At 47.6% G+C, this 25453-nt stretch overlaps 1 protein-coding gene across 2 annotated transcripts; it reads right to left on the bottom strand.

The window, feature by feature from the left end:
- Positions 1-11572: 11572 nt before the first annotated feature.
- On the bottom strand, positions 11573-20239 carry KLF6 (Kruppel like factor 6). 2 transcript variants are annotated; one of them, XM_032258240.1, is made up of 4 exons: positions 19871-20239; positions 16597-17170; positions 15049-15172; positions 11573-14607 (listed from the first exon to the last, which is right to left on the bottom strand). In XM_032258240.1, the coding sequence occupies exons 1-4, from the start codon at positions 19970-19972 to the stop codon at positions 14556-14558; spliced, it is 852 nt and encodes a 283-aa protein (XP_032114131.1). In that variant the 5' UTR covers positions 19973-20239; the 3' UTR covers positions 11573-14555. The 2 variants fall into 2 exon arrangements, with proteins under 2 accessions (XP_032114131.1, XP_032114130.1); XM_032258239.1 differs by lacking the exon at positions 11573-14607 and having other exon boundaries at positions 14625-15172.
- Positions 20240-25453: the final 5214 nt, after the last annotated feature.

Genomic DNA, 25453 nt, shown 5'->3' with positions numbered 1-25453 from the left:
GGTAAATTTTTCTCCGGCCTCTGCAGACAGAGGCACCCCAAGCTCCTGGGACCCAGGGCAGCAGCCTCGGGGCTGTCCGGGATTTGAACAACAGATAGAGAACTGCATCCGTCCTCTCTGTAAACCTGAGCGGTAGACCTCCCTAACTCACTTTAGAAAGAGGGAGGTTGAAGCTCTCATGTGTTCATTAGTTCTCGTGGTTAGAAACTTCTGAAGCTGCCATTTGAGGGGAGATCTGCTGGACGCTGGCGCATGTCCGTCTTCTCCTGTAAGCCCTGTGCAAGGCGCTTGCCTGAAGAGGGTGTGAGACGGGGCTCGTCAGTAACGTCCGTGCAGTGGTAGAAACAGGACAGAAACAGGCAGTGGGCTGAGAAAGAATACTCGAGATGCCAGAGGGAAATTTCTCCAAGGTTGTAGCCAGCTGATGGTGCAGGTGCAAACTTCGTGACCCGTGCACACCAAAGATCATTTCCACGCCTGCCTTGAAGCTGCCACGTCATAGTTGTTATCTACTAGGGAAAGGTGATGGTGCCTTTGAAAAGCCGTTCTGTTGCCCTGACGCCACTTTATATCCAACGTTTTCTTCATCCCTCAACCGCAGAAAACACGGACCCTCACAGTGACAGAGTGTGGGCAATGTACTCTGTCCTCCTGAGTTACACAAATCAGGATTGATTTGATCATCTCAAAACAAGGAGGTCACTGCAAAATTCAACTAATGTTTAGTCGTGCCATTTTCTTCGCTAGGAGCTCCTCTGCCAGCAGTACCTGTCCCTCTCTAAGAAAAGGACTCTCAGGAGTGGGCAGATCCTAAAAGCGGTGACTGATGATGAAGCAAAGATGAAAATCGTCTTTATGCCTGGCATGTGCAGCAGAGGAAACCACAAGTTATCCCCTGCAGGCCGGAAGTGGGCAGATGTTTTCGTGGCCAAATGCAGCAGTCCTCATTTCTGTCTGCCATATCTTAGGGTAACGTGCTGGAAGAGAGGGAGCAGGTGGCAGGGACAGCAAAGCACAGACACCTTCTAGAAACAGTGAAGGGTTCAAGACGTCCCGAGAATGCCAACAGCGTGTGTGTGTGTCTGCTTCTGACCCACCCAAAGTTTTTCTGCTTCTGAGTCCTGCACATCTGCAAAACCAAGGGTAAGAGGGTAGTTTTAAAAATAATTTTCCCTGTTTTACAAAGAAGAAATTACGATTATAATCTGGATCCCAAGGGGCTGTGACACACATCACCCACCTTAGTGCCAAGACTGGGGCTAAGCCCCTCACAGATGCCAGGTTTAATCCTGACAGCCATCCAGCACATGTGCTGTCCTCAACAGAGAACCCCAGTTTCACAAACAAGAAAACTGAAGCAGAGGGAGGCGGTGCAGCATCCGTGTCATATTTAAACATAACTCTTCCCAGTTAAAGATGCTTTCTCATGCTCCTGTTCCTGAGAACTCCACACCAGACTCGGGACTTTAGGAAGATGAGAATTTCTCCTTCAGGTAAGTAGTATGTGGGCCCACATCACAGAGCCAGTAGGAAGCGGGGGTCTGGAACCCAGGCCTTCGAGCTTCAGTGCATTTCGTTTGTTGGTGAGATCTCCTGAATGGATATTTCCTTGTGACTGATGGCAAAAACTTGATGAAACAGAAAAGAATGGGAGATGTGGTACTGAAACAAAACAACGTGCCTCTAAGTCAGCCATTGGGATAAAAGTGGAGCGAGGTCAGAGGCTCTTCAGGGCTGTATTGGGCCTGGCCCTGGCCTCCTGGCTCCCCGCCCACAGCAGACCTCCCAGGGGGCCGCACTTGGGGAGTAGGAGTAGACCCAGCCAGCCCTCGGGCGCAGATATCCTGAAAGGGGTGCAAACCCCATTTTTCCATCTCAAACACCCACTGCGTCACATGCTACCTTTAACTGGAAGAAGACACCATGCACTCTGCAATGTTCTGCGTTAAACAAACACATGATGAACAGTGACAGCTTAACTGTCTAGTTGACCTTGAAGAAAAAAAGACGACCATTCTCTTTTAGTGTAGTCAAATAAACATCAAGTGGTTTGCAAATAAAAAGCAGGAAAAGGTGGCACTTTGTGAAAAAGGAGGTTTGGGATTTGTGGATATTTTAACTAGGCATGAGGGAAAACCCAATTTGTGTCTCGTGTGCAAAAGACTCACATTCAGAATTACAAAGATTTTGCATTTAGCGTAGAAACGATGCATCGAAACACCTGCTTGTTTAAATTTTAATGACAAACAAAAAACTGTTTTAATAAGATTTCACTTTTGTTTCCCTGAGTAGCTGTGTTCAGGGGCCTGTGAATCTTCTTGTAACATTAAATGCATTTGTCAATTTGGGGGTATATTTTCAATTAATATGACGTCAAAATAAAGGACACGCACAGGTCCTTCCTTTCCCAAGTGGGGGTTCTTGCTGGTGTTGTACTATTGAGAACTGGACTGACAGGTGTGTGGATGTCCGTGGTCATTTTCCTCTGATGTCTAACCATGTCCTCTTTCCCACAGCCTTTCCATCTGCTGGGAAAGGGGAGAAGGAAGAGAATGAAATGGAAAATGAGTGGTCTCACGTAAATGCTTCTAGCAAAACATGAACCAGAAGACGTCTAATATTTTGGCTCAAATGAGTTGCTGGGTTTTATTTAGAGATCCTACTTAGAATTAATGTTGCCATGCTGTTGGAAAAGAGAGCAAAGTGGTGACAACATCAGGCTCATTTGTTCATTCATTCATTCATTGAGCATTCCTAGGGGCTGAGGAATCAAGAGACATCATATTTTATCCAGTAATCCTCCCTTATCTGTGGGTTTGCCTTCAGCAGTTTCAGCTGCCTGTGGCCAATTGAGGTCTCAAAATAGGTGAGGTCTCAAAATAGGTGAGGTCTCAAAATAGGTGAGGTCTCAAAATAGGTGAGTACAAAAAGAAATTTAGAGAGAGAGGAAGAAAGAGACAGAGGAAGGGGAAGAGAGAGAGAGAGAAAGAGAAAGAGACTGTGTTCACATAACTTTTATTACAGTATATTATTGTAACTGTTTTATTTTATTATGTTATAGGCGTTCTCTTACTGTGCCTAATTTATAAATTACACTTCATCACAGGTTTTTTCCTATGTATGCATAGGAAAAAACCACAATGTGTGTGTGTGTGTGTGTGTGTGTGTGTATGTATACATATATATACACATATATACACATATATGCATATATACGTTGTATATGTACATTGTATACACATATATGTGTGTGTGTGTGTGTGTGTGTGTGTGTGTGTGTGTATAGATAGGATTTGGTGGTGTCCAAGGTTTCAGGCATCCACCGGGGGTCTTGCAACGTATCTCCCTGGGATAAGGGGGACGACTGTATGAACAATTCTTTGTCCAAAGGGCTCATCCTCCAGGGAGGAAGAGAGAAGGGTGAAGACGCTCAGAGCAGAGGTGGCCGCTGGCTCTCCCATGGTGTTCCATCCATTTCTGGAATGTTGTTATGATTCATGGAGGTCGTGCTGGAAGGACACTCACTTCTGTTCAACAGCCATGAGTTAGAAACAAAAGCAAATGCTGTGTGTACCTGGTTCAGCTCCACCCTGAGTATTCTACGGCAGAAACGCCACCCCTTGCTCATGAGTGAGTATGTTCTGCTGCCTCTTCCTCTCCCAGGTGTCGTCCCCAAGCAGGGAAGGTGTGACCTGGGGCCAGAATGAATGGCCCTGGTGACTTCTTCCCTGACTGATCCCACACCAGTCAGACGGGGCTGTGAGGGCAGTGGCGAAGGAGCCACAGATGGACATGGAATGGGCACAATGGCCATCACGGACCACTGCGAGAAAGACGGTGCTGAGCCTGGGCTGTCCACAGACTGTGATATTAGGCTGAGGCCACACACACACACAACCTCTCCTTCGAAAGGACCAGCTCCCTCATCATGCATGGCCAATAGTACATACAAGCCGAAAGGCGCCTCACACTCAGGCTCATGCTCTGCTGGTAGCCACCACGCATGAAGAGACAGAGGGGCTCCCAGCATGGTGCCTGACACCTGGAGACATGCCCTGCTTACTGTGTGGGTGAATGAAGGACATGCCTACTTGGTCCCAGAATTGTCCATCGCTGGCTAGCGTGGGGTTCCATTGCACAGAGGTGAGGGGGCGAGGACGGGTTTCACCGGAAAACAACAGGACATAGACGTGGTTCCACCACATATTTTATAAAGGTGCACCTGGCCTGTGACTTCAACAGCATCTAATTTGAGAAGTTGATAAAAATGGCTGAATACAGTATATGATAGTAGTTGAGGAGATGAGTTAGTTATAACTCCAGATCTTTCTTGCAGGGCTGCGTGGGTTAATTGGCTGTGTCTCAGGTTCATACCCGCACAAGGAGAATAATGAGGGCTGCCCTGCACACCCCTGGGTCATCTCAGGGGAGAGTCATTCCCAGGTTCATAGCAAGCATCCTGTTACTCAGACGGGCCGTCTGCATCAGGCCCCGAGGAAGCACTTATTAGTTGGAATACACAGACACACACACACACACACAACAGCAACTGAAAATAATAACCACAACAGAAATCCCTCCACAAATATTTGGGATTTCATTTCCACTGAGGATGATGGCGGTGTAGAAGGCATGCTTGTAGGAGTTATGCACACAGGGAAAAAGGATGGTGAAAATAATAAGCCAGCAAATAAACCTGATTCAACCAATCAAATCAGAACAAAATAAAATGAGCCAATCGGTGTATCTGAATGTAAGCATAGTCATTGTCATTGGACAAACCGGTGCCAAATCAAATTGGCTTCTTGCACACAGACTGACACTGTGTGATGTAAGAGGTGTTCCACTCACATATTTCATTTACTTGCAAAGATTATAACAAATAATGCAATTATTACAGTGATCATGGTGAGACATCTATTTGGTGATGACTTAAGCAGAGTGCCCCTGAATCAGAAGAATTAGGCCAGTCTCTAGATTTATGACCACTCATGAAAACTGCAGTAACTCTTGGGACATTCCTTGTCTTTTGTCAAAATCACAGGGAATTCAACTCACTGAATCTGTTGATCAATTCAGTTCTGCCATTGGTCAGTATGACTCAGCATTTGACAGAGAGTTTTACTCAAAGACTTGCAGAAGTTCCTTCCTGAAAGATTTCAGCAGCAAGGCAAGCATTGCAAAAGGAAACTACTCTATAAATCATAAAAACACAGCACAGTGTTCTCTGCCTGTCCCTCCCTGAATTCACTGGAAAATTATGTTGTGAAACCTAAATGTGAATGAACCTTTCTTATTTCAAATTAAAAACAAAATCAATTTTCAACTGAATTCAATAGGAAAAACAAGAATTATTTTCCTAAAAAGTAAATATCCACCACTCCATGAAAATAGTGATTCACTATGGCTTATTTTTCATGTCTCAGGCCATGGACTCGGTCCTCTGCCTGCCTTACCTCTCATCCTGCAAAAATCCTGAACAGTTCCCCATCACCCCATTTTTTTTTTTTTTTTTTTTTGAGACGGAGTTTCACTCATGTTACCCAGGCTGGAGTGCAATGGCGCGATCTCGGCTCACCGCAACCTCCGCCTCCTGGGTTCAGGCAATTCTCCTGCCTCAGCCTCCTGAGTAGCTGGGATTACAGGCACACACCATCATGCCCAGCTAATTTTTTGTAGTTTTTTTTTTTAGTAGAGACGGGGTTTCACCATGTTGACCAGGATGGTCTCGATCTCTTGACCTCGTGATCCACCCGCCTCGGCCTCCCAAAGTGCTGGGATTACAGGCTTGAGCCACCGCGCCCGGCCCCCATCACCCCATTTTAAAGGTGAGAAAAACACAGCTCTAAGGGGCTAAGTAACAATCCCAAAGCCAAAAACTGGCGAAATCTTTACTTGTAGGTTCCATAAAGGAACACTCCCCATTGTGTGCTCAAAACATAACCAGGGTAAATGTCTCCTCTTTGCAGATATTCATTCTTAGCAATCCCTTAAAAACAGTGGCTCCGAGATTGTAGTACTGTTGAAAGTTGTTTTGTTTTGTTTTGTTTTGAGTTTCGTTCTGTCACAGTGGCATGACCCCAGATCATTGCTTCCTCTGCCTCCTGGGTTCAAGCGATTCTCCTGCCTCAGCCTCCTGAGTAGCTGGGATTACAGGTGTGCACTACCACAAGCAGCTAATTTTTGTGTTTTTAGTAGAGACAGGGTTTCACCATGTTGGTCAGCTGGGTGAACTCCTGACCTCGTGATTTTCCTGTCTTGGCTTCCCAAAGTGCTGGGATTACAGGCGTGAGCCACCGTGCTCGGCCCAGAAAGTTTTTTAAGGAAACTCATAAGCTTAAAGGAACGGCCGTGGGGCGCTTGGGTGATGGCTTCCCTGCTTTCTGTCCAGGAGTCTGACTTCCAGGTGCTGCCCTAGGCTGCTCATGAAGATACGTCCACGCTTGTTTACTTTTTTTTAAGTCACAGAGTTGCAAATATTTTAATATTTTAAATTGATAAACCCAAGTTATTTGAATGCCATCTTTACAGTTTTGTTTGTTTGTTTTGGCTTGTCTTGGTTTTTAAACTTTTATTTGAGGTTCAGGGGTACATGCGCAGATTTGTGATATAGGTGCACTCCTGTCACGGGGTTTTGTAGTACAGACTATTTCATGATCCAGTTACTAACCCTGCGCATCCTTGAAAGGCAACGTTTCGGATTCCCTAAGTGCAGGGAGCTCAGCGGCTGGGGCACAGTTGATTAAAGGTGACCCAGGAGCTGAGGGCATGCCTTCCCCTCTTAAACCCCATACTCCTTTCTCGTAGGGTGGAGGACAGGACTAGCCCTGTTCCCACAGCTCCATCCCTTGCCATCCTTGAGCCTTGAAAAGGAGCTGCTCAGACAATGAAGAAGCCTGGAAAGTGTTTGCCACGTTCTTTGGGACCAGCTGTGGACATGACTGTCCTGATTCAAATCTGCCACTAGCAAACAACAAACGTCTTCTGAAGTTCCCGCGCTTGGCTACCGGGTAACTGAACACAGGGTTACACACTATTTTTCCAAGAGTTGCCCTTTGTTGATGACAAAGCACATTTATGGGTGACTTGGATGTATCGACCAAGCGCAGCTCCATTCCCCTTGATTTCTTAAGTTTAGTTCAGTGTTCACTGTTCTTACTGCACCTCCCTGAGGTCTACGGGAAAGTGCTGGGAGCTGCTTTAGAAATGGGTGACTTTCTAGTGGTCTCTTGCCCTGCCCATCCTGGAGGATCTCCTGCCTCCTGTATCTGCCTTATGGCAGGGCACGACGGCCAGTGAATGCAATGGTGTTAACTGCGGATTCTAAGCTGACTGTTTCAAATATGTAGCTAACACTTATGTCCTCTTTAATTTACATGAACTCAATTATTCATATATGTGAATGTTGCTCAAAGGCAATTTGCCATGAAAAGTTAGATTAAAGAAACAAAAAACTCAGCAAATACACGTATGTGTCGTGGTGAGCCGCTTGCTCTGGCTCCTGAGCTTGTGAATCAATAACCTATTTGAGGAGGATAATACATTTCGCAAGTGAAGGCAGAGACACAGGTGAGGGAGAGAGGATCGGGAAGGCTGCATTTCACTGCAGTCGGATCTGTCCCACTTTCTCGTGTCCTCATCGACAGAAAAGTGCCACCTGGGCCACGCTGCCTGGCTCTGGAGTGAGTTGACTGATAATGTCAACGCATGTCATTAACTATCTTGCACACCTGGAAGCAGATCTTGCACAACCAAATGAAATGTGGTAATGCACACTTAAGAAATCGAGGGGAATGGAGCTGTGCTCAGCTGATACATGCAAGTCACCTTAAGTGTGCTTTGTCGTCAACAACGGGCAAATCTTGGAAAAACAGCTTGCACTCCTGTGCTCAGTTACCCATTAGCCAGGCGCGGGAGCTTCGGAAGACGTTCATTTTTGTTTGTGGCAGATCTGAACCAGGGGTTCTCAGTTTCAGAAAGAATCTCAGAGATCATGTGATGATTGAGGAGTACATATGTCAACATATATTTCTGTATATGTATATATAAAATGTGCACACTCCTGTACGCTTCATGTATACATATACACATATACCTAAATAGAAACACACACACGCATATGCTCTTTTGCAAAGATCGTGTAAAGGAAAGTAAATGCAACGTAGCAACTGGAGTTTGAAGGGACTCATGGGACAATGGCATTCTGGTTAAATCTGTCTTAAGATTCCGTGGTGACTGTGTGGCCGGCGTGGCTTCTCTCCGGACATGTGGAGCCCATATTTGCTCTCCTCTTTGTTCCTTTCATTCACAGACGTTTAGAGAATTCTCATTAAAATTACTTAGAAGCAGAAAGATTTGTTATAAAATAAATCTAGTTAAACACACTTTGTTGTGTTGCCTCATTTGCGTGATGCATGGGCCTCATCCCCTCTCTCTGTATCTTAACTGCGTGCATTAGGTGATTCATGCCAATTAATGCAGGATGCTACATCTCCAATTGCTTTCTCTATCTTCTTAAACATAAAAAATAAATATGTACCATCTGTCTCATATCTTGAAAGCAATTCAAAATGGTTACTTTTGTTTTCTCAGGTTACGGCACAATTTATAGCCAGAGTGCTTCTGAATTGCGAGAAAGCCCTGTGTGCATTTCCTACATGTAACGTCATATGATGGTGCCTCCTGCAGATGGAACAGCAAAGGTTGGGCGGGACGGCAATGTGTGATGGTGACGAGAAGCACTGTCTTTGGCATCTGAGAGCTGGGCCAGCATGCTGAGCCTGCTGCTTCCTAGCTGTGACCTCAGGGAAGTTGTGTACTCTCTTAGGGCCTCGGTTTTCCTCACCTGTGAAACGGATAGAACACCTACTGCAGCAGTCCCCAACCTTTTTGGCACCAGGGGCTGGTTTCATGGAAGACTGTTTTTCCACGGACCAGGGATGGTGGGGGTGGGCATGGAGAAGGGTGGGAATAGGTGGAGGCGGAAGACAGTTTGAAGATGAAACTGCTGCACCTTAGCTCATCAAGCATCGGGGCATTATATTCTCATAGGATCCCTCGCGTGCACAGCTCACCATAGAGGATCTAATGCCACTGCTGAGCTGGAACAGTGCCGATCCGTGGCCTGGGGGTTGGAGACCTGTAATCTACTGTACAGAGTATTACTATGCAAAATACTGGCACACACACACACACACACATCCCACGCACACACACACATCCCACGCGCACACACACACACCCCACGCACACACACCCCACATGCACACACACATCCCACGCACTCACACGCCCCCCATGTGCACACACACATCCCACGCGCACACACACCCCACGTGCACACACACATCCCACGTGCACACACACCCCACGTGCACACACACATCCCACGCACACACACACCACACACACGCACACACACACCCCACACGCACACACACATCCCACGCGCACACACACACCCCCCACGCACACACACACCACACACACACACCCCACGTGCACACACACACACACATCCCACACACACACACACCCCACGCGCGCGCGCACACACACACACACACCCCACGCACACACACACACACCCCACGCAGCACAAGAAGCAGGAAGCAGATACCACTATCTGTATCATCATGAAATTTTGCTAGGAAGATAATTCAGTTTGGCAAAGATGGTTGTTAAAATGTAGCTCCTGACAGCATAATATTAAAACAAAAGAGAGGAGTTAGGCGTGAGGGCTGTGTTCTTTCTCCAGAGCGATTACAGTACAAAAGGAAGACACGTTCCTCCGATTGCCTGGGTGGTCTTTTCAGCACTCAGGACGCTTGGATAGGGAACGGGGCTGGTAACGTGGGGAGACCTGGGAGACTTGGGTCCATTTATGGCTACAATAGCACTTTTCAAAAATGTTGGTGTTTTTTATTTTAAAAAATGGCATGCTGTAAAACAAAAAAATGTCTGAATAACTTAACTGTAATTAGAGGGGCAAAGGGCAATTTGAGAAATCCTGTTTTCCATTTGCGCAGTTTTCTTCAACAATTCTTTCATGTAGCACAAGAGAAAGCTTTCTGGAGCTGAGGCCAGCACTCTGAAGATGGCGAACATGTAATTTGAAGTCCACCCTATATTTACAGACCACAGAACCGTAGTGCTATCAAGAATGCTGGATCCATGTGACCTAGCCCCATTTTAGCAATAAGCAAACGGAGGGTCGGTGGAACTCAGCAAATTGTCCAAAGCACACAGCTCATTCAAGCTAGAACATTTCCTTTCTTTTAGCTAGGTTTCAAAAACTTTGTTAAGCAGACTGAAATATTTTATACTTCTATAAATACCCCTGGGCTGCAGCTGATTCCTGGTACAGCAGCACTCCTCACAGCCTTATTTGAACATAACTGAGCTGTCCCGCATAGTCTCTCCATGACAAAGTGGTCAAGTCTTAATAGTCGCCGAGAATGATTATCAAGACTTTATTTAGACGGTAGGGTCAGGGCAAGCCAGCGGTGAGTCACGGTGACATGTGCTCGGAGCATCACACACCCATGAATCCTGGCAATAATGTCATCTGCTCCCACACCCTGCCCCACCGCAACTCCTTCCAAACTGCTGACATTTTTACCACAGTTATAGAAAGAACATCACTTAAAATTCCTCATCTGGGCACACATCTTAACATCCCCTCTCCAATTACAAAGTTAAAAGCAACTAGTGTAAATTCCCCAGTTTAGCAAAATGAAGAGCTATGGAGAGAAGTGAGCACCTAAGCCACTAAAATAGAGTATCCTTGATGTCACACTAAGAAGCTGGTTCCCACGGAAACCCATCGATTACCCCCTTGCTTCTGATTGGCTTAGTGCAATCTGAAAAAGGACCACTACACGATCAAACTGTCCTGGTCCACACAGTGAAGCAGAGCTGAGGCGACTCGCTAAACATTGCTCTAAAAAACAAAAGGCTGCCTGTTTTCAAACTCTAATAGATCTCATTGGCCTTAAAAAGAGATAGAATCTTACTTGGCAATGGTGTCATCTTTTACTTTCTGCCCTCCTTGACTGTGAGTGGGCTGAAGGTGGTGACGGCAGCCCTTTGGCCTGGAGTCCCTCTGTCTCCTCCACCCCTCCCAGACCCGCCTCAGCCAGGTGTGTGGCAGGTCTGGCTGGGGAAGGCAGGCCCAGCTCTAGCTGCAGAACTGGAGCAGGCTATGAGCACATGAAGTGACACGGAAGCACTCAAGTTTGTCATTGTGCAGATGCATCTGCAAGGCATCCCCTGGCTTGAGCCATGGAGGATAAAACGTGGCATGTTTCTCTACTGTGCCCACAGTCCCGAGGCTGTTTTTCTCAGTCCTGGGAGAAGAGTATTCGATGCATTCGTGAGGGCAATGTCAGGCTCGCTGACGTCCCTCAGCTCCCAGGTTGGGCCATGGAAAGTGGAGAGGAAGGGGCTGGGGTAGGTGAGTGGTTCTCAGGGCCATACAATGGAGATTTCCCCCAGGAGGAAGGCCAGAGCGATGAATGAAGCAGGGATTTGTTCCAACAACCCCCTTCCCCCAAAAAACAACCAGACTCCATGCTGATAAGAATTCTTTTATGTTATTCCAATAAAAAATACATTCATACAGAAATATAACAATCTTGCAAAAAACAATTTCAAATAAAATCTTGTAAAACAAAATTTTACAAAAATCTTACAAAGATTCTTTAGATAACAGGGTGCTTCCAAAAAAAAAAAAAAAAAAAGAAATTTCACTAATAGAAATTTTTTTTTTTTAAATTCAAGCAAAAAAGTTTCTGCTTGATTGAGGCTCAGTTATCACCTGAACAGAATGTACTTCTTTATGTACGTGCTAATTATGAAAATCACAGGCATTGACAGGTACGGTGCCCAGCCCCACCCAGGCAAACAGCTCCGACGTGTTTCAGGAGTGAGACAAGCCAGTGCAAGGGTTTTTTTTGTCTTTTGTTTACCTTCTTGCTTAATGGAATTGTTATGGCTAAGCACACAGAAGGCCAAAAAAGGAGTTTTCCAAACCCAGCAAATCAAGTGTTTGGATTCTGAACTGCCAAAAGAAAACTGCACTTCCCCCCAAGCAAAATGAAATGAGTTTCTTAGGTAAATGTATTCATCAGCCCAGATTAAAAAAACAAAAAAAAAAACAAACAAAAAAACACAGTTATGTGAGCATTAGTCATTGCTCATTTCCAGGAAGATCAAACAAGATACCAGCCCAGCCAGACTCACATGTGTGTATATATATATAAAGCAAAGAACCACACCCACAGGCCGGCAGCTGGGTGAAATATCAGCTGTCCGCGCTGTGGTATGCCAATTCGGGGAAATTACTCCTCGGAAAAACTGGAAGAATCTACATGCTGGAAAAAATAGCTTCATCTGCATAAAAAGTGTTCTACAAAAGAATCCCTGTGGCTAGCTTACTCTTAGGTCAGATCTTCTAATAAGGCTGAAATTCCAAATCAAAACCTTAGTGTGTCTGAGTCCAGCCTGGGCTCCAGTATTCTGTTCAGGCCACTTCTCAAAGGCCGAACGTGCCCCATTCCAGACTTGCCCATCTGATGGACAAAGCAGGCAGCCCGGAACAGATTCAAGCGAGAAAGTCCTCTGTAAATCATTAAATTAAAGATAAAGCCTCTATAAAAGTTAGGTTATGGTTTTCATTTTTACCTCCTTTATGGCCATTTTGAAATATTTCTTCACAGGCTGTGAAATTTTCTAGCTAAACATTCTAGTTTCTCCTTAAAAAAAATATTTATATATTATCTATATATAATATATATATATACACACATACACATACTATAGACACAAATATACATACACAAGAATTCTGCCCACTTTTTTAAAAAAGTAGTATACTTTCTGTATTACCAACAGATAGCTAGACAGATATGTGAAACTTGTGCCTTTTAAGCAAATACATTAACATTGGGATTTTTTTTATACTTCTGTATCTTTAATATGTGTGAAAATGTTACATATTAAATACAGCCGGTGTGTAATCTATACAATTGTGCAAGGTCTATATGAAAGTCTCAAGGTGGCAGAATTGGTCAGATTTTTCCATTTTCGTGTTTTCCATGTTAACACTGACCGTCAAGTTGTCTAAAATGTTGACCAAATACTGACATGTGAAGGGAGTTTTGCTCTATGTCGTTGTGAAGGAGGACCTCAGAGAGATTTTTGTTTCTGTATTTTACGTTGATACAGTACACTGCCAGGTGAAAAGAGAGCCTTAATAAAGCACGCATCGCCCACACCCCTGTATGAGACCCCACATAAGGGATCGCTTGCGTAAGGCACCATTATGAAGGTCAACAGTGCATTAACAGCTAGAAAACCAGAAATTAGTCCTCAAGGCATAAATAAGAGAAACGTAGCTGCATGAGAAAACAGTTTCTAAGCATTAGTGGTTTTATCCACCCAACTGAGAAAAATTTTAGGTTCTTAGTCTAATGAAACATCAGACCAGCAATTCCCGGCCCTCGCTTTGCGACACTCAACAACGTGTCCAATTTCTACTAAGGGCATCACAAAATTCTCCAAAACGTTAATTCAAATTCAGAATCATTTAAAAATAATCCCGTGTTGCACAATGCCTTTCCGGAAGGGGAGTGTTACAAACTTGGAGGGGAAAGAATTGTATATGGCCAGGCCCGGGTGGCTAGGGGTCACTTATTAGACAGATGGGATCTTAGCTGCTCATTGACCGGAATCAGTATTGCAGTCCTGACTTAAAAATGGAAAAGCATATAGTTCCCCAGACCATGCATGACTTTTTGTATTCTAAGGAAAAGTTAAACTGTTGTGTTATATTTGTAAATACACAGCTTATACAATGGGTTACAAATGAGCTATGTTGTAGCGTGTAAAACAAGCTACTTGACACATTGCACATTTAATAGCTGCACCAGACACTAACAGCTCCTCTCACACAGAAGAGGGAAAGAGGCTCTCCCTCCCCACACCACTCACCACGCTGGGGTCCTGAGTTCCCACGCCCACCCTCCAAGATTTTCCTTCTTTTTTTTGTTTTTGTTTTTTTTGTTTTTTTGATTTTTGTTTTTTCCTAAGGTGCAGACACCCCCTCCCCCCCAGGAAATGATTGGTGGTCATCTCATCTCATGGTATACTCCTTACACACAAAACATTCAAACGACTTTTTTCCCAACTCTTGCAGTCTTGCTGACCGCAAGGAAAAAAGTTGGCCTCATCATACAGTCAGTAATAGATCCTCAGCATACAATCAACCCAACCAGTAACATTCTCAGTGCGCATGCTCACGGCAAAGGCTTAGGCGCCACTCGGAAAGTCGGGTCCCAGTGGCGAGTCCAGGGTACCCACACACCATGCACCACGGGTGCTCTGCCGCTTCTGACAGCACTTTGGCGGCCCTCAAAAGACCTTCCAAGGAGAGGCCCTGGAGGCAACTGGGTAGGGTGCAGACGGCATGCTTCGGCAGGAACACGCATCCCTCCTTCCACGGCCGGCTCTCAGCCCGGAAGCCTTTTCCCTACGGGATCCACTTCGCTGCTCCCTCAGAGGTGCCTCTTCATGTGCAGGGCCAGGTGGTCAGACCTGGAAAAACACCTGTAGGGCAAATGAGAGGCACAGACGTTAGGTTCCCATCCCTTCAGTGATCCGGACCAGGCCCTCGCCTCCCTGCCCTGCCCTGCCCGGCCTAACCCCCTGCAGGGAAAGCAGGAATTCTCCCAGGCCTCATCCATGTTTTCGGAGACAGGAGACACCCACTGATAGGAATGTGAATTCAGGGTGTCTGCCATCACTGGCTGGAGAGTGCTTTGGAGAAGCTGGACGGACTTAAATCTTCAAATTGGAAGTGAACTTCTTCCTAACCATGGACGACGAGCACACCAGAGACTTTCTAAAATGTCCCAGGCATGAAAAGACATGTGCACACGTAGGAAAGCGCGTGCCTTCCTTGACCCGCGCCCTGCACGCCCCTCGGCCCTGCTCATCACTCTCCCAAGGCCCCATGCTCCTTGCCCAGTGTCGTCCACATGCACGTACCTGTCACAGTGGGAGCATTTAAAAGGCTTGGCCCCGGTGTGCTTTCGGAAGTGCCTGGTTAACTCATCACTTCTTGCAAAACGCCACTCACACCCTTCCCATGAGCATCTGTAAGGCTTTTCTCCTGGGAAGAGAGCACAGGAAAAGTGAGCCATGACTTTGCTACCCACAGAGGGAAATGGGAAAGACAGCAACAGCCACAGCGGCGAGATGCGAGGTCAGGGTCCCAGTGGCTTCTGCCGGCGGTGACATGCGTCAACAGAGGGCAGGAACTGGCAGCCTCAGAGAGACGACAGGAGCTCTCTCCTGACCCAGTCTCAGGCCTCCCACTACTGTCCAAGGACACAGCTTCGGCGAAGCCCATGGTGCCATAATCAAAGCTAACGTGGAGAATGACGACGACTCAGACCAGCCAGATGCCGGCCGGAAGAGGCGCCAGCCAGCCAGACCCACAGCCCCGCAAAGGCAGAGCTGTGGCCTTCTCCATGGCAACTGCTTCTCCCAAGCACACTTCCGTTCCCTACTCCCTTCCCTACGGAATGAGTCTCTGTACTTTCCTCAGGGACCTTCTCCATTTCTACAAAAGAGAAGTGACCAGCTTCTGGGAAGCCCCAGGGCCAGGCCTCTGAATCACTCTCCAAATGGCAACCCAACAGCCGGGTCGCCGTCATTCCTTGGTCAAATGATAAATATGAATTCAATACAAGTGCGACCTGAGAATACAGCGTCACCAAGCCAGTCCTAGAGTATGCTGGGACAGGCCTGGGCCTGGATTTCAGGCCACACGGATCCCAATCTCAGCTGTCACCAAGCCTGTCTGGGACTCTGACTCTCAGCAATTTGCTGTCCTACTGACAAGAGCCTGCATCACGTGACCGCTAAGATCCCTCCCAGCTCTAAGTTTTCCGTGCCTCCTCACCGATTATCCTAGTGTACTGTCAAGGTGTTTTTAAATGTCACTCTCACCTAAGTAACAGCATTTCATGAAGAAATTGTTGTTTCCAGCGGTATCAGAAACAAAGGCTGCCTGAGACACAGAGAGTCGCAGGAAACACCCACTGATGAATGCCGCCGGTCCCACACGGGCCTCGGCCATCAGCATCAAACCACACGCTCCACGCTGCCCTGCAACCCTCTGTCCTGACCCTTGAGTTTCACTGAAGAAACCCAAGGGCAAGTCAAGGTAGCCTGCGCGTGTGCCCTGGTGAACGGGCGGTGGCCTGCGCGTGTGCCCTGGTGAATGGGCGGTGGCCTCGGTAAGGGGGAACGGCAGCGGGGTGGGGGCGGAGGTCCGGAAGAATATGACCTAGTCTCTCGTTTGTTTAATCTGAACAGTGTTAAACACTTATCCAACTCAAGAGTCCAGTTTTTAGGAATCTACTATGAACTCCAAAAAGACCCAGTGCTTTGGTGAAAAGGCTCTGAGGAAGCGAGGATGTGTCTGCTCTGACCACATCCTGCAGGGTCAGCCCCCAGCACCTTCAGGGGCTGGTGCAAGGCAGTGGCGCCCACCAGTGGCCGCCCTCCGGGGCCCGCGTGGGCACTGACCTGTGTGCGTCCGCTGATGTGCTTTCAAGTGGGAGCTTTTGGTGTAAACTTTCCTGCAGCCGTTAAAGTGGCACCGGTGCACCCTCCGCCGGCCGTCAGGGGAGGCATCGCCGCTTCCCTTGTCGCCTGGCTTCCCCGAAGTCCCGCTGCGTACCTTCCCTGGCGAGGGCAGCTCCCCGGGCACACAACCCCACAGTTGAGAAGGTTCCCTGCTCAGTTCTGGAGAGGACGGTGGCGTGGAGGTGACGGAGGAGCTCAATTTCCCCGAACTGACCAAAACTTCGCCGATGGGGTCGGAGGTAAACTTGGCTGTGGGAGAAAGTTCCTCGGAGCTGTCAGAGGATTCGCTGCTGACATCTGAGTTCAGGCTGTTGGTCTCTAAGTTGTAACAAAAGCTCGGGCTGATGAGAGTGTCCTCCGGAGGACTGGAAGAAATCTTCAGTTCGGATTCCTCCTTTTTCTCCCGAGCCAGAATGATTTTGGTCCACAGATCTTCCTGGCTGTCAAATTTGATTTCTGAGGCTGAAACATAGCAGGGCTCGCTCTGGAGGTAACGTTCCAGCTCCAGGCAGGTCTGTGCAAAATGAACCAGAGAAGGCACATGACTGCTATGGCGACCAAAAGCAAAAGCAATTTCCAAAAGCATGCAAGAATGAAGGGCAGATCACTGCTGCCCGGTCACTACAGGGGCAAAACATCGTGGAATTAAGCATCCGTGTACTCACGGAAGTTAGAGGAAATCTATTTCTAGCAACGGTGAGAATTCAGAGAAGTTGGAGGGTGAATCTTCTCCTGCCTTTCCCAGTGTTGGGCCAGCGGCCACAACGGGTGACGATCACTAAGCCGGTTTTTCTGTTGTAGTTACCAGTGTTGATGTTTCCCATGAAACCACAGGAAGAGAACCGGCCCCACACACATACCCCCCCAACAGGTTCAACCAGATGATCAGACATTGTCAAGAACCATGTGTTTTAAGGACAGCCCCAGCCATCCACCCTTCACACCCCACAGATACCCACACAAGACAGAAAGACTGCACGGCACACAGCGTGTTCTGGGGGACCTCCTTGGGGACACGGCTGACAACACAGGGCCACCCTCAGGGACAGGAGACAGCAGCTGTCTGTATTCAGGGGCATCGAATGGAGCTGCAGAGAAACCACCCATTTCCTGTGCAGCCAAGACCTACGTTTTCACAGAATGCCATTCCCAAGTGCAGGGCCTTGCATGCCACAGAACTTTAACTACTTCTACAGTGACCACAGAAAAACAAGGAACTTCAACAACAGGAGTGCAGAAATAATTCCATCGTGGCCATCTGCTATTGTGAAGGAGGCAAGGGGAAATTACTCCACGGCCCTGCTGGGAGTCCCACAATGAACAAGAACTTTATCTACTGGCCAAGAGTACAATGGCATGAGTCATCACTCCTATTTCTTTCACGCAATGCCAAAGGAGACTTCCTTTTGAAATTCTGATCAGCAGCCAAATAAGGACCCAGCTCAAATGGACATGCAGTGTGGCATGGACGGTGCCCCTTCCCCAGCCCCGCAACCAACCTTTCAAGAAGCTACAACTGCCGAGATCAGCATCCCCTCTCCCCACCATTTCAAACTTTCTAGCCACTGGAAAAGAAAAATGGTAGGAAACATTTTAGGATTAAATTATGTCTGCCCTGATTTTCACGAGATCAGTTGCCTGCATGTCCATATAAGGTTGTCTATACTACTGGCAATTCTACTGATTTCAGTTTCTACACCAAACTGCTCTGGTGAGCACCTCATTTTCCAGGCACCCACAGTCCAGAGCGCAGCCTACCCCAGGGGCTCGGGCTGACTTAGCAGTGTGCTCCTCTCCTGGCGCAGGCAAGCCCTCCCCCTCCCAGGCTCGCACACAGCCGGGGTGAGCAGGCACACGGGAAAATCATGGTTCCCCCTTTTCCCTGAAACTAGGCGTCTGAGTTACAATGCACACTACAACGTTCTGAAGACAGGCAGCAACGATATATTTTATTGATTTTCCAAAGAAAAAAAGAAAAGCACATTTATGGAGATCTTGTTAAACTTTAATAATCCGGCTAATTTAAAATCTCCATTACGCTGATGAGCACCCGGACCCTGAATGAAGGTCTCGGAGGGTTTAAAAGCCTCCGAAGGCGACCAGGAGCCAGATCTGGCCATTTGCCCAAATCCCAAATGCCCTAAGGAAACTACTTAGATCAATTTCAATCACGTCCCAGGGAGCAGCTTCTTTGAGGAGGAAAAAAAATAAGGGGGGGGGGGGGGGAAGGGGGAAGAAGGCAGGAGAGGATTGTGAACAATTAAGCAGGCATGTGAAGGTTGCAACAGCCTGCATTTCATCCTCCTCAAAGCTTTCGAGGCTTGGAAACCCACAGCCTCTACTGGATCTGGCAATGCACTTTGTGGCGAAAAACAAACAGCACAGCAGGGCAGGGAAACAACAGCAAACCCTCCCGCGGTCGCTGGAGAGACAATGGGGCGAGTGTCAGTCTCTCTCCCCTGGGGAGATGCCAGCAATAAGCTCGGAACATGGTAAGTTTCTTAAATTTCCAATGCCCCAAAATTGCAGTTCTACGACAATGTCGGAAACCCAGGTCCTTTTTCCCAAACTAAGACTCGAAGCAGTTTGGACGGGCTCATTGTCACAAGACTGACAAGTCACTGGTGTGTACACAGTTTTGTTTATTTTTATTTTTCTCGGTCTATTAGAGAAGCAGGTGAGACAAATAAGGCAGATCTAGGGGAAGCGTGAGGCATTCCAAAGAGGGGAAAACACTGGAAATGGTCTAGAGTTTTTAAAAAACGGAAAAAAAAAAAAAAACCAAAAAGAGCTGGTCTACGTTCTGCTGGCAAAACGTGGTATTTTTTAAAAAGCTGTTATGTACTAGCACCAAGAACCAAAACAAAAACCAAATCCCTTTTAAAAAAAACCCAAAAAACTAAAAAATCCCTTGGCAGGCAGAGCAAGTTGGTCCCCATGACAAGCTCCAGCTGTGGCGTCTGGAGCGGGGACAGGCTCCGAACTCGTGCCAGGGGCTCGGCCGGGCTGCGTCGGGAGTTGGGGCTTCCCTGGGCGGACGCGGCTCGCGGGCTGGAGGGTCGATCGGCGGGGGCGCTGCGCCCGCTCCCCCGGTGACAGCCGTGGCCAGGGCCCGGCGGACCGCAGAGAGCACCGGGTCTGAACCCCGCGCTGCCGCCCCGGCCCGCGCCCCCCGCCCCGGCGCCCGCAGCGAACCGCGGCCGGCCGCGTTTACCTGTTGCCAGTACTCCTCCAGGGACGGCAGCGCCGAGAAGTAGCCGGTCTCGTGCACAATCTGGAGCTCCTGGAAGATGCTGCACATGGGGAGCACGTCCATGTCGGGCCGAGTGGGACGCAGCCCGCGGTCGCGAGGGTGGCGAGGCGCGCGGTGGGAGCCGGAGCCGAAAGTCTCCCCGGAGCGCAGGTGAAAGTTTCATGCAAACTCCGGGCTCGAAGAGACGCCGGGCCGGACCCTCCCGCAGCCCGCAGCGCGCGGAGCCCACACAATATTTGCAAACACCGGACTGACTGCAAACGTAACCCCTGCAAAACTTCCCTATTCAAAGCTCCGCTGCCAGCCTCCCCCTCCGCCCCCGCCTGGCTCCCCCCACTCCCCCTCCCCCCCACGTGACTCGCCCCGCGCCCGCCCCGCGCGCAGCCCAATCCCGTGGCTCCCGGCCCGGGGGCCGCGCGCCGATGATGTCAGCTCCGGCCAATCGCGGGCGGCGACACACAGCGGCCCCGCCTGGCGTGACCGAGCCTCTCCATCACGGCCCGCGCCATTGGCTCAATTCGAACTCTGCCCGCTGTGATTGGAGGGTGGCCTCGCAGGCTATTTTTAGCAGGGTTTATAAGGCGCGGGCGGCCGCGCGCCGGAGGAGTTCGCGCTGTGAAGTGCGCGGTCGAGCGCCGCACTCCGTCCGCGGCCGGGGCTGAGGGAGTCGCGGCCGGGATTGCCGGGCGGCCGGGTCCCGCCACCCCGCGCCCGTCCCGGTCACCGAGCCAGGCCCTGTCGCCGCGCGAGTCCCGGTTCCCGCAGCGCAGCCCGCGGGCGGCCGCCCCGTCCCGCTCCTCCCGGCCGTCCGGCCCCAGGTCCCCCAGTCGCCCCGTCCCCTTCTTTGCCCGGAGCCGCCCCGTCCTCCCGTCCCCTTCCACCCCAGGGGCCGCCCCGTCCCTCCGTCCCTTCCGCGCCGCCGTGTGCCCCTACACCCCTGGTCACCGTCTGCTCACGAACCTTGCTGTCCCCCGCTCTGTCCCCGCCATCCCCGGAGTACCCCCTGTCCCGCTCCACCCCGAGCCCCTCTCCGTCCTCTCCATTCCTGGGGTCCCCTCTGTGCCCCCCGTGTCCTCGGGGCCACCACGGTGGGGGAGGGGAGCAGGCAGGCTCCCCTCGGAATCCGGAGGAACGTGTTTATCTCGTAGAGGGCGATCTCAGCCCTCACCAAGGTTAACAGCTAGGTTTTCCCATGAATGTGTAAACAGTTTAAATTAGGTGGAAGCTGACATTCAGAGTGTGTGTGTGTGTGTGTGTGTGTGTGTGTGTGGTTTTTTTCCATATAAATTATCTCCCAAAATATACCATAATGTTCATTTTTAAGAAAAATGCCAAGAACATGAACCAGAGCATTTTAAAATCCAAAATAGAAAACTGAATTGTAGCTATATTATAGTTTGTTTCAAAATAGAGTTTAATGAACATTATTTTTAAACACTTTGAAGGAATGGACTATGTTAAAAAAAAAAAAAATGAGAGGGTTTTGTATGTTAAATGTTGGAGCCTCCGGCAGAAGCATGCGGCTGTAAGGCCAGGTGGGACCTCTGTGGGTCTACAGTGGAGGAAGGTGGCTGTCTTGGTGTACCTGTGGCATGTGGGCTGTGGTGGTTATGCGGACTGAATTGACACGGTGTCCCTCGGCCAGTGTCTACCCCATCACCTGAGAGCCAGGACCAGCCCTCCTTGGGCACCTGTACCTGGAGGCTGTTTCCAGGAATGCAAATGGCTTTGATTTGGACCATCCACAGATTTACTCAAACGCCCAGTGACCGGCAGCTGAGAGGGTTTGGGCAGCGGTTGTGTTGGGGGCAGGGTTCTCTCAGCCATTAGCAGCATGCCTGTGACCTTGACCCCACTAGTTCCAAAGGAAGCAGGCGTGAGGAGCAAGTCCCCGCAGAGGGCCAGGCACCCAGGAACAGGGGGAGCCTGAGATGCAGGGGAAGGCGCTGTCTGGGCACGGAGGCCAGCGTGGCTGCCTGTGCAAGGTCTGTGGGCCGTCATGATGCGGGCGTCCCATCTTGTCTTGATTTTTAAAATAAATCCACATTCCTATGGAATTTAAATTTGTCCTTGTCGCTTAACAGGCCCTGCCCAGTACTATGAAGATGATGTAGTTTATTTTTACAAGAGGGAACCTGATTAGGTGTAATGCAGATACAGTATAATGGCCATTGTCATTTTCAGAAAAAAAATGGTTTAAAAACCGGGTACATATGAACACTAAATTTCAAATAGAATAAATCCTATGGCATCATTAACCATTTAACACGTATTATTCACACCCTATGACTGGCCAGGTATTAGTACACAGAAATTTACAAAATAGGCAAAAATCCCTATTATGGTATGAGGGGAGGTGGGCAGGCAGGAGTATAGACGTCTGAAGACAAAAGTCGTTACTGCTAAGCATGTAACCAGTTGGTGGACGAATGTTTTCTTTGATGACAAAGGATATACATAGCATGTGAACACTACTAGGTGCACCTGATTTTTTTAAGAAGCACAACAAAGAATCACAGAGGGCCAGATTAGTTCAGAAGGGGAAGTATGGCAGGGTATAAAAAGATGGACTTTACACTCCAGTTATCCAGGCTACGCGTGTGGCTCTGGTCAGGTTATTTAATAGGAGATTAAAATGTCTATTAGAATTAGTTTGGTATAATCAAGTTAATGTATTAAAATCCCCGCTTAGTAGCAAATAGTAGTCATTCAATAAATTGAAGGCAGTGTTCACTTACTCAATGTTTAGCCATTTCTGAATTGGCTATTGGTAATTATTTTGTAAACCCCCACCCCTTTTTTAACAGATGAGTGACTGCGGACAGAAAAATGAAATCAACTTTGCAGGCCACAAAGCAAATCAGAGACGGAGTTGGACCTCCACTTGTCCAGTAACCCCACGTGCACCTCCTCCTCCCCATCACTGAAGAGCCTTGCTCTCTTCTAACTCACCCAGTCTTGGAGAGAAAATAACTCCACTTGTTGGGCGTGACCCTTATCCTCTGCTCACCTTGAGCCTCTCAAGTCTCTGCCGCTATCTTCAAAAGGTAAACATCCCTTCTGGGTGACAGTCTTAGGCCGCTTTCCACATTCCTGGGGGCACTTGACGCCCCTTGCACCCTTGTGTTGCTGCCTCAGTCCCCGCCTACACCTCCATGCCCTTCTCCTAGACCTCCAGGCTGTGCTCATTTCATACCAGGACGTTCTCCTTGCTGCCTGTAGGAAAGTATACATTTGAAATCTAATTTTATGTTTAATTTAAAGATGAATGGGATGACATGTTGGTTTTGAGTACATTTGATCTTCCTGATCTAGATAATTCAAGATGGGCTCTTAGGGGAAGTCTTTCAAATCTGTTCAGAGGATAATTCTAATAATGTCCCCTAATTATATTGACAGAGAATGCTCCAACTTTGGGGCAAGAAGCCAGTTTTATTGTTCTGTTTTGTTTTGGTTTTGGTGTCTGTCTTTACCAATATATTGCCAATTCTGGAGAAAACTAACCTTTTATTTCATCTGTTTATTTTGGTTGTGCAAAATATAATTGTTAAGACAGTACTTTTGAATATTTACATGATAGGTCCTATGTAAGTGTAAATGTTCTCTTTTTTTGAGATGGAGTCTTGCTCTGTTGCCCAGGCTAGAGTGTAGTGGCACGATCTTGGCTCACTGTAACCTCTGCCTCCTGGGTTCAAGCAATGCTCCTTCCTCAGCCTCCCAAGTAGCTGGGATTACAGGTGTGCACCACCATGCCCAGCTAATTTTTTTGTTTTTGGTAGAGATGGGGTTTTACCATGTTGGCCATGCTGGTCTTGAACTCCTGACCTCAAGTGATCTGCCTGCCTCGGTCTCTCAAAGTGCTGGATTACAGGCATGAGCCACTGTTCCTGGCCCCAAGATGTTCATTTATTAATTATCTTATTTGCAGATAGTTCTATTTAAATAGTGAGTTGCCTTTTCTCTCTGTAGCATTTTTTAGGAGGCATATGAATTTTTTAATTAAAAAAAGGGTTATTGCATGACATGTAAGGTATAGCAGATTCACTCTTTAACCATTTGTGCTGAGAACAATTCATGAAGGAAAATGCCCTATTGATAGTTTTCAAAAGAGGTCAAACTTTATTTGTCAACATATGCAAGGTAATAAGTACAGTGATGGGATACCTCTGCGGCATTGGTGGGGGAGGACTCCTGCCTATGAGACCTTTGTTTTAGTAGCCCCCTTTTAAAATATAATTGTCAAGTGAGACAGCTGTAAAGCTCACCTTACAACAGGGGCTTCAGAAGAAGCTCTCTGTGGACTATCCACAGATACAAGCTCTACCACATCTGTGATTAAGATATTGGTTCTTTGTAAGTTGTTCTGTGCATTCCACACACTTCTCATCAAAATCTCAGCAGGGTTTTTTGTTGAAATTGTCCTGATGACTTTAAAATGTACAGAAAATGTTCAAGAGAGCTATACCTAAACCAGCTCTGAAGGTTGAAAGTTTTACGTGTTTCAGAACTTAAAGTGAAATTAAACATGACTGTGTGACATTGATGTAGATACAGTGAAATCAGTATAACAGAATATGGAGCTCAGAAATACCTTTATTCTTACACACTTTTTTTTTTTAAATTTTCAAAAAGGTGCTAAAGCAATCCCTGTGTGTGGTTTACTGAGTTCCTGTATCTGTGGTTTGTTGTATTTCACTAAATCTTGGAAAGTTCTTGATCGCTGTAACTTCAATTTTGTCTTCTGTCCCATTCTCTTTCTCTTCTCCCTCTGGAACTCCAACTGCACGTGTGCTAAACAGTTGGATATTGTCCCACAGATTTCAGATGCTCCATTTTATTTTTTCACTCTTTTTCCTGAATGTGTTTCTGTCTTTATAATTTCTATTGACCCATCTTCAAATTCACTGATTGTTTCCTATGCTGAATCCTGTCTGCTGATGAGACCATTGACAGGATTCCTTAGATGTGATAGTATTTTTTGTATTGCTTAGATTTCCGCTTTCTTCTTTCTCATAGTTTCTGCTGCAGTCCCCGTCTTTCTATTGTCTTTATTTCCCCACTACATTTTAATCTATCAATCGTAGCCGTTTTAAGTCCTTCTTTGATAGTTTCAGCATGTTGATATCTCTGGGTCCAATTTTATTGTCTCGTAACAATGTGTTGTTTGCCTTGCTTTTTATGTGGCTCTTAATACTTGATTAAATGGAACATATGTTGAGCAGAATAGTAGAGACTTACGGTAAGTAGAAATTCCTCCTAAAAATGGGCACCTCCCTTCTCTCTAGCTGTCATTATAGGGTAGGGGCTGGCAAACTTTTGTCTGTAAAAGGCCACATAAGTAAATACCTTAGGCTTTGTGAGCCACAATGTCTTTGTTGTAACTTGTTGACTCTGCCAGTGTACCCCTAAGCCAGCCATAGACAACAAGTAAGTGAGTGGCCATGGTTGTCTATCATTAAAACTTTATTTACAAAAATAAGTGACCAGCCAGATGTGGCTGGCTAACTATGATTCACCAATCCCCGGTCTAGGGATCGAGTCTGC

This window comes from Sapajus apella, unplaced genomic scaffold, assembly GCF_009761245.1.
Source record: "Sapajus apella isolate SASKATOON/1434 unplaced genomic scaffold, GSC_monkey_1.0 scaffold100, whole genome shotgun sequence".
Classification (NCBI taxonomy): Eukaryota; Metazoa; Chordata; class Mammalia; order Primates; family Cebidae; genus Sapajus; species Sapajus apella.
The sequence above is the reverse complement of the archived record's forward strand: the minus strand, read 5'-3'. Positions and strand labels throughout refer to the sequence as shown.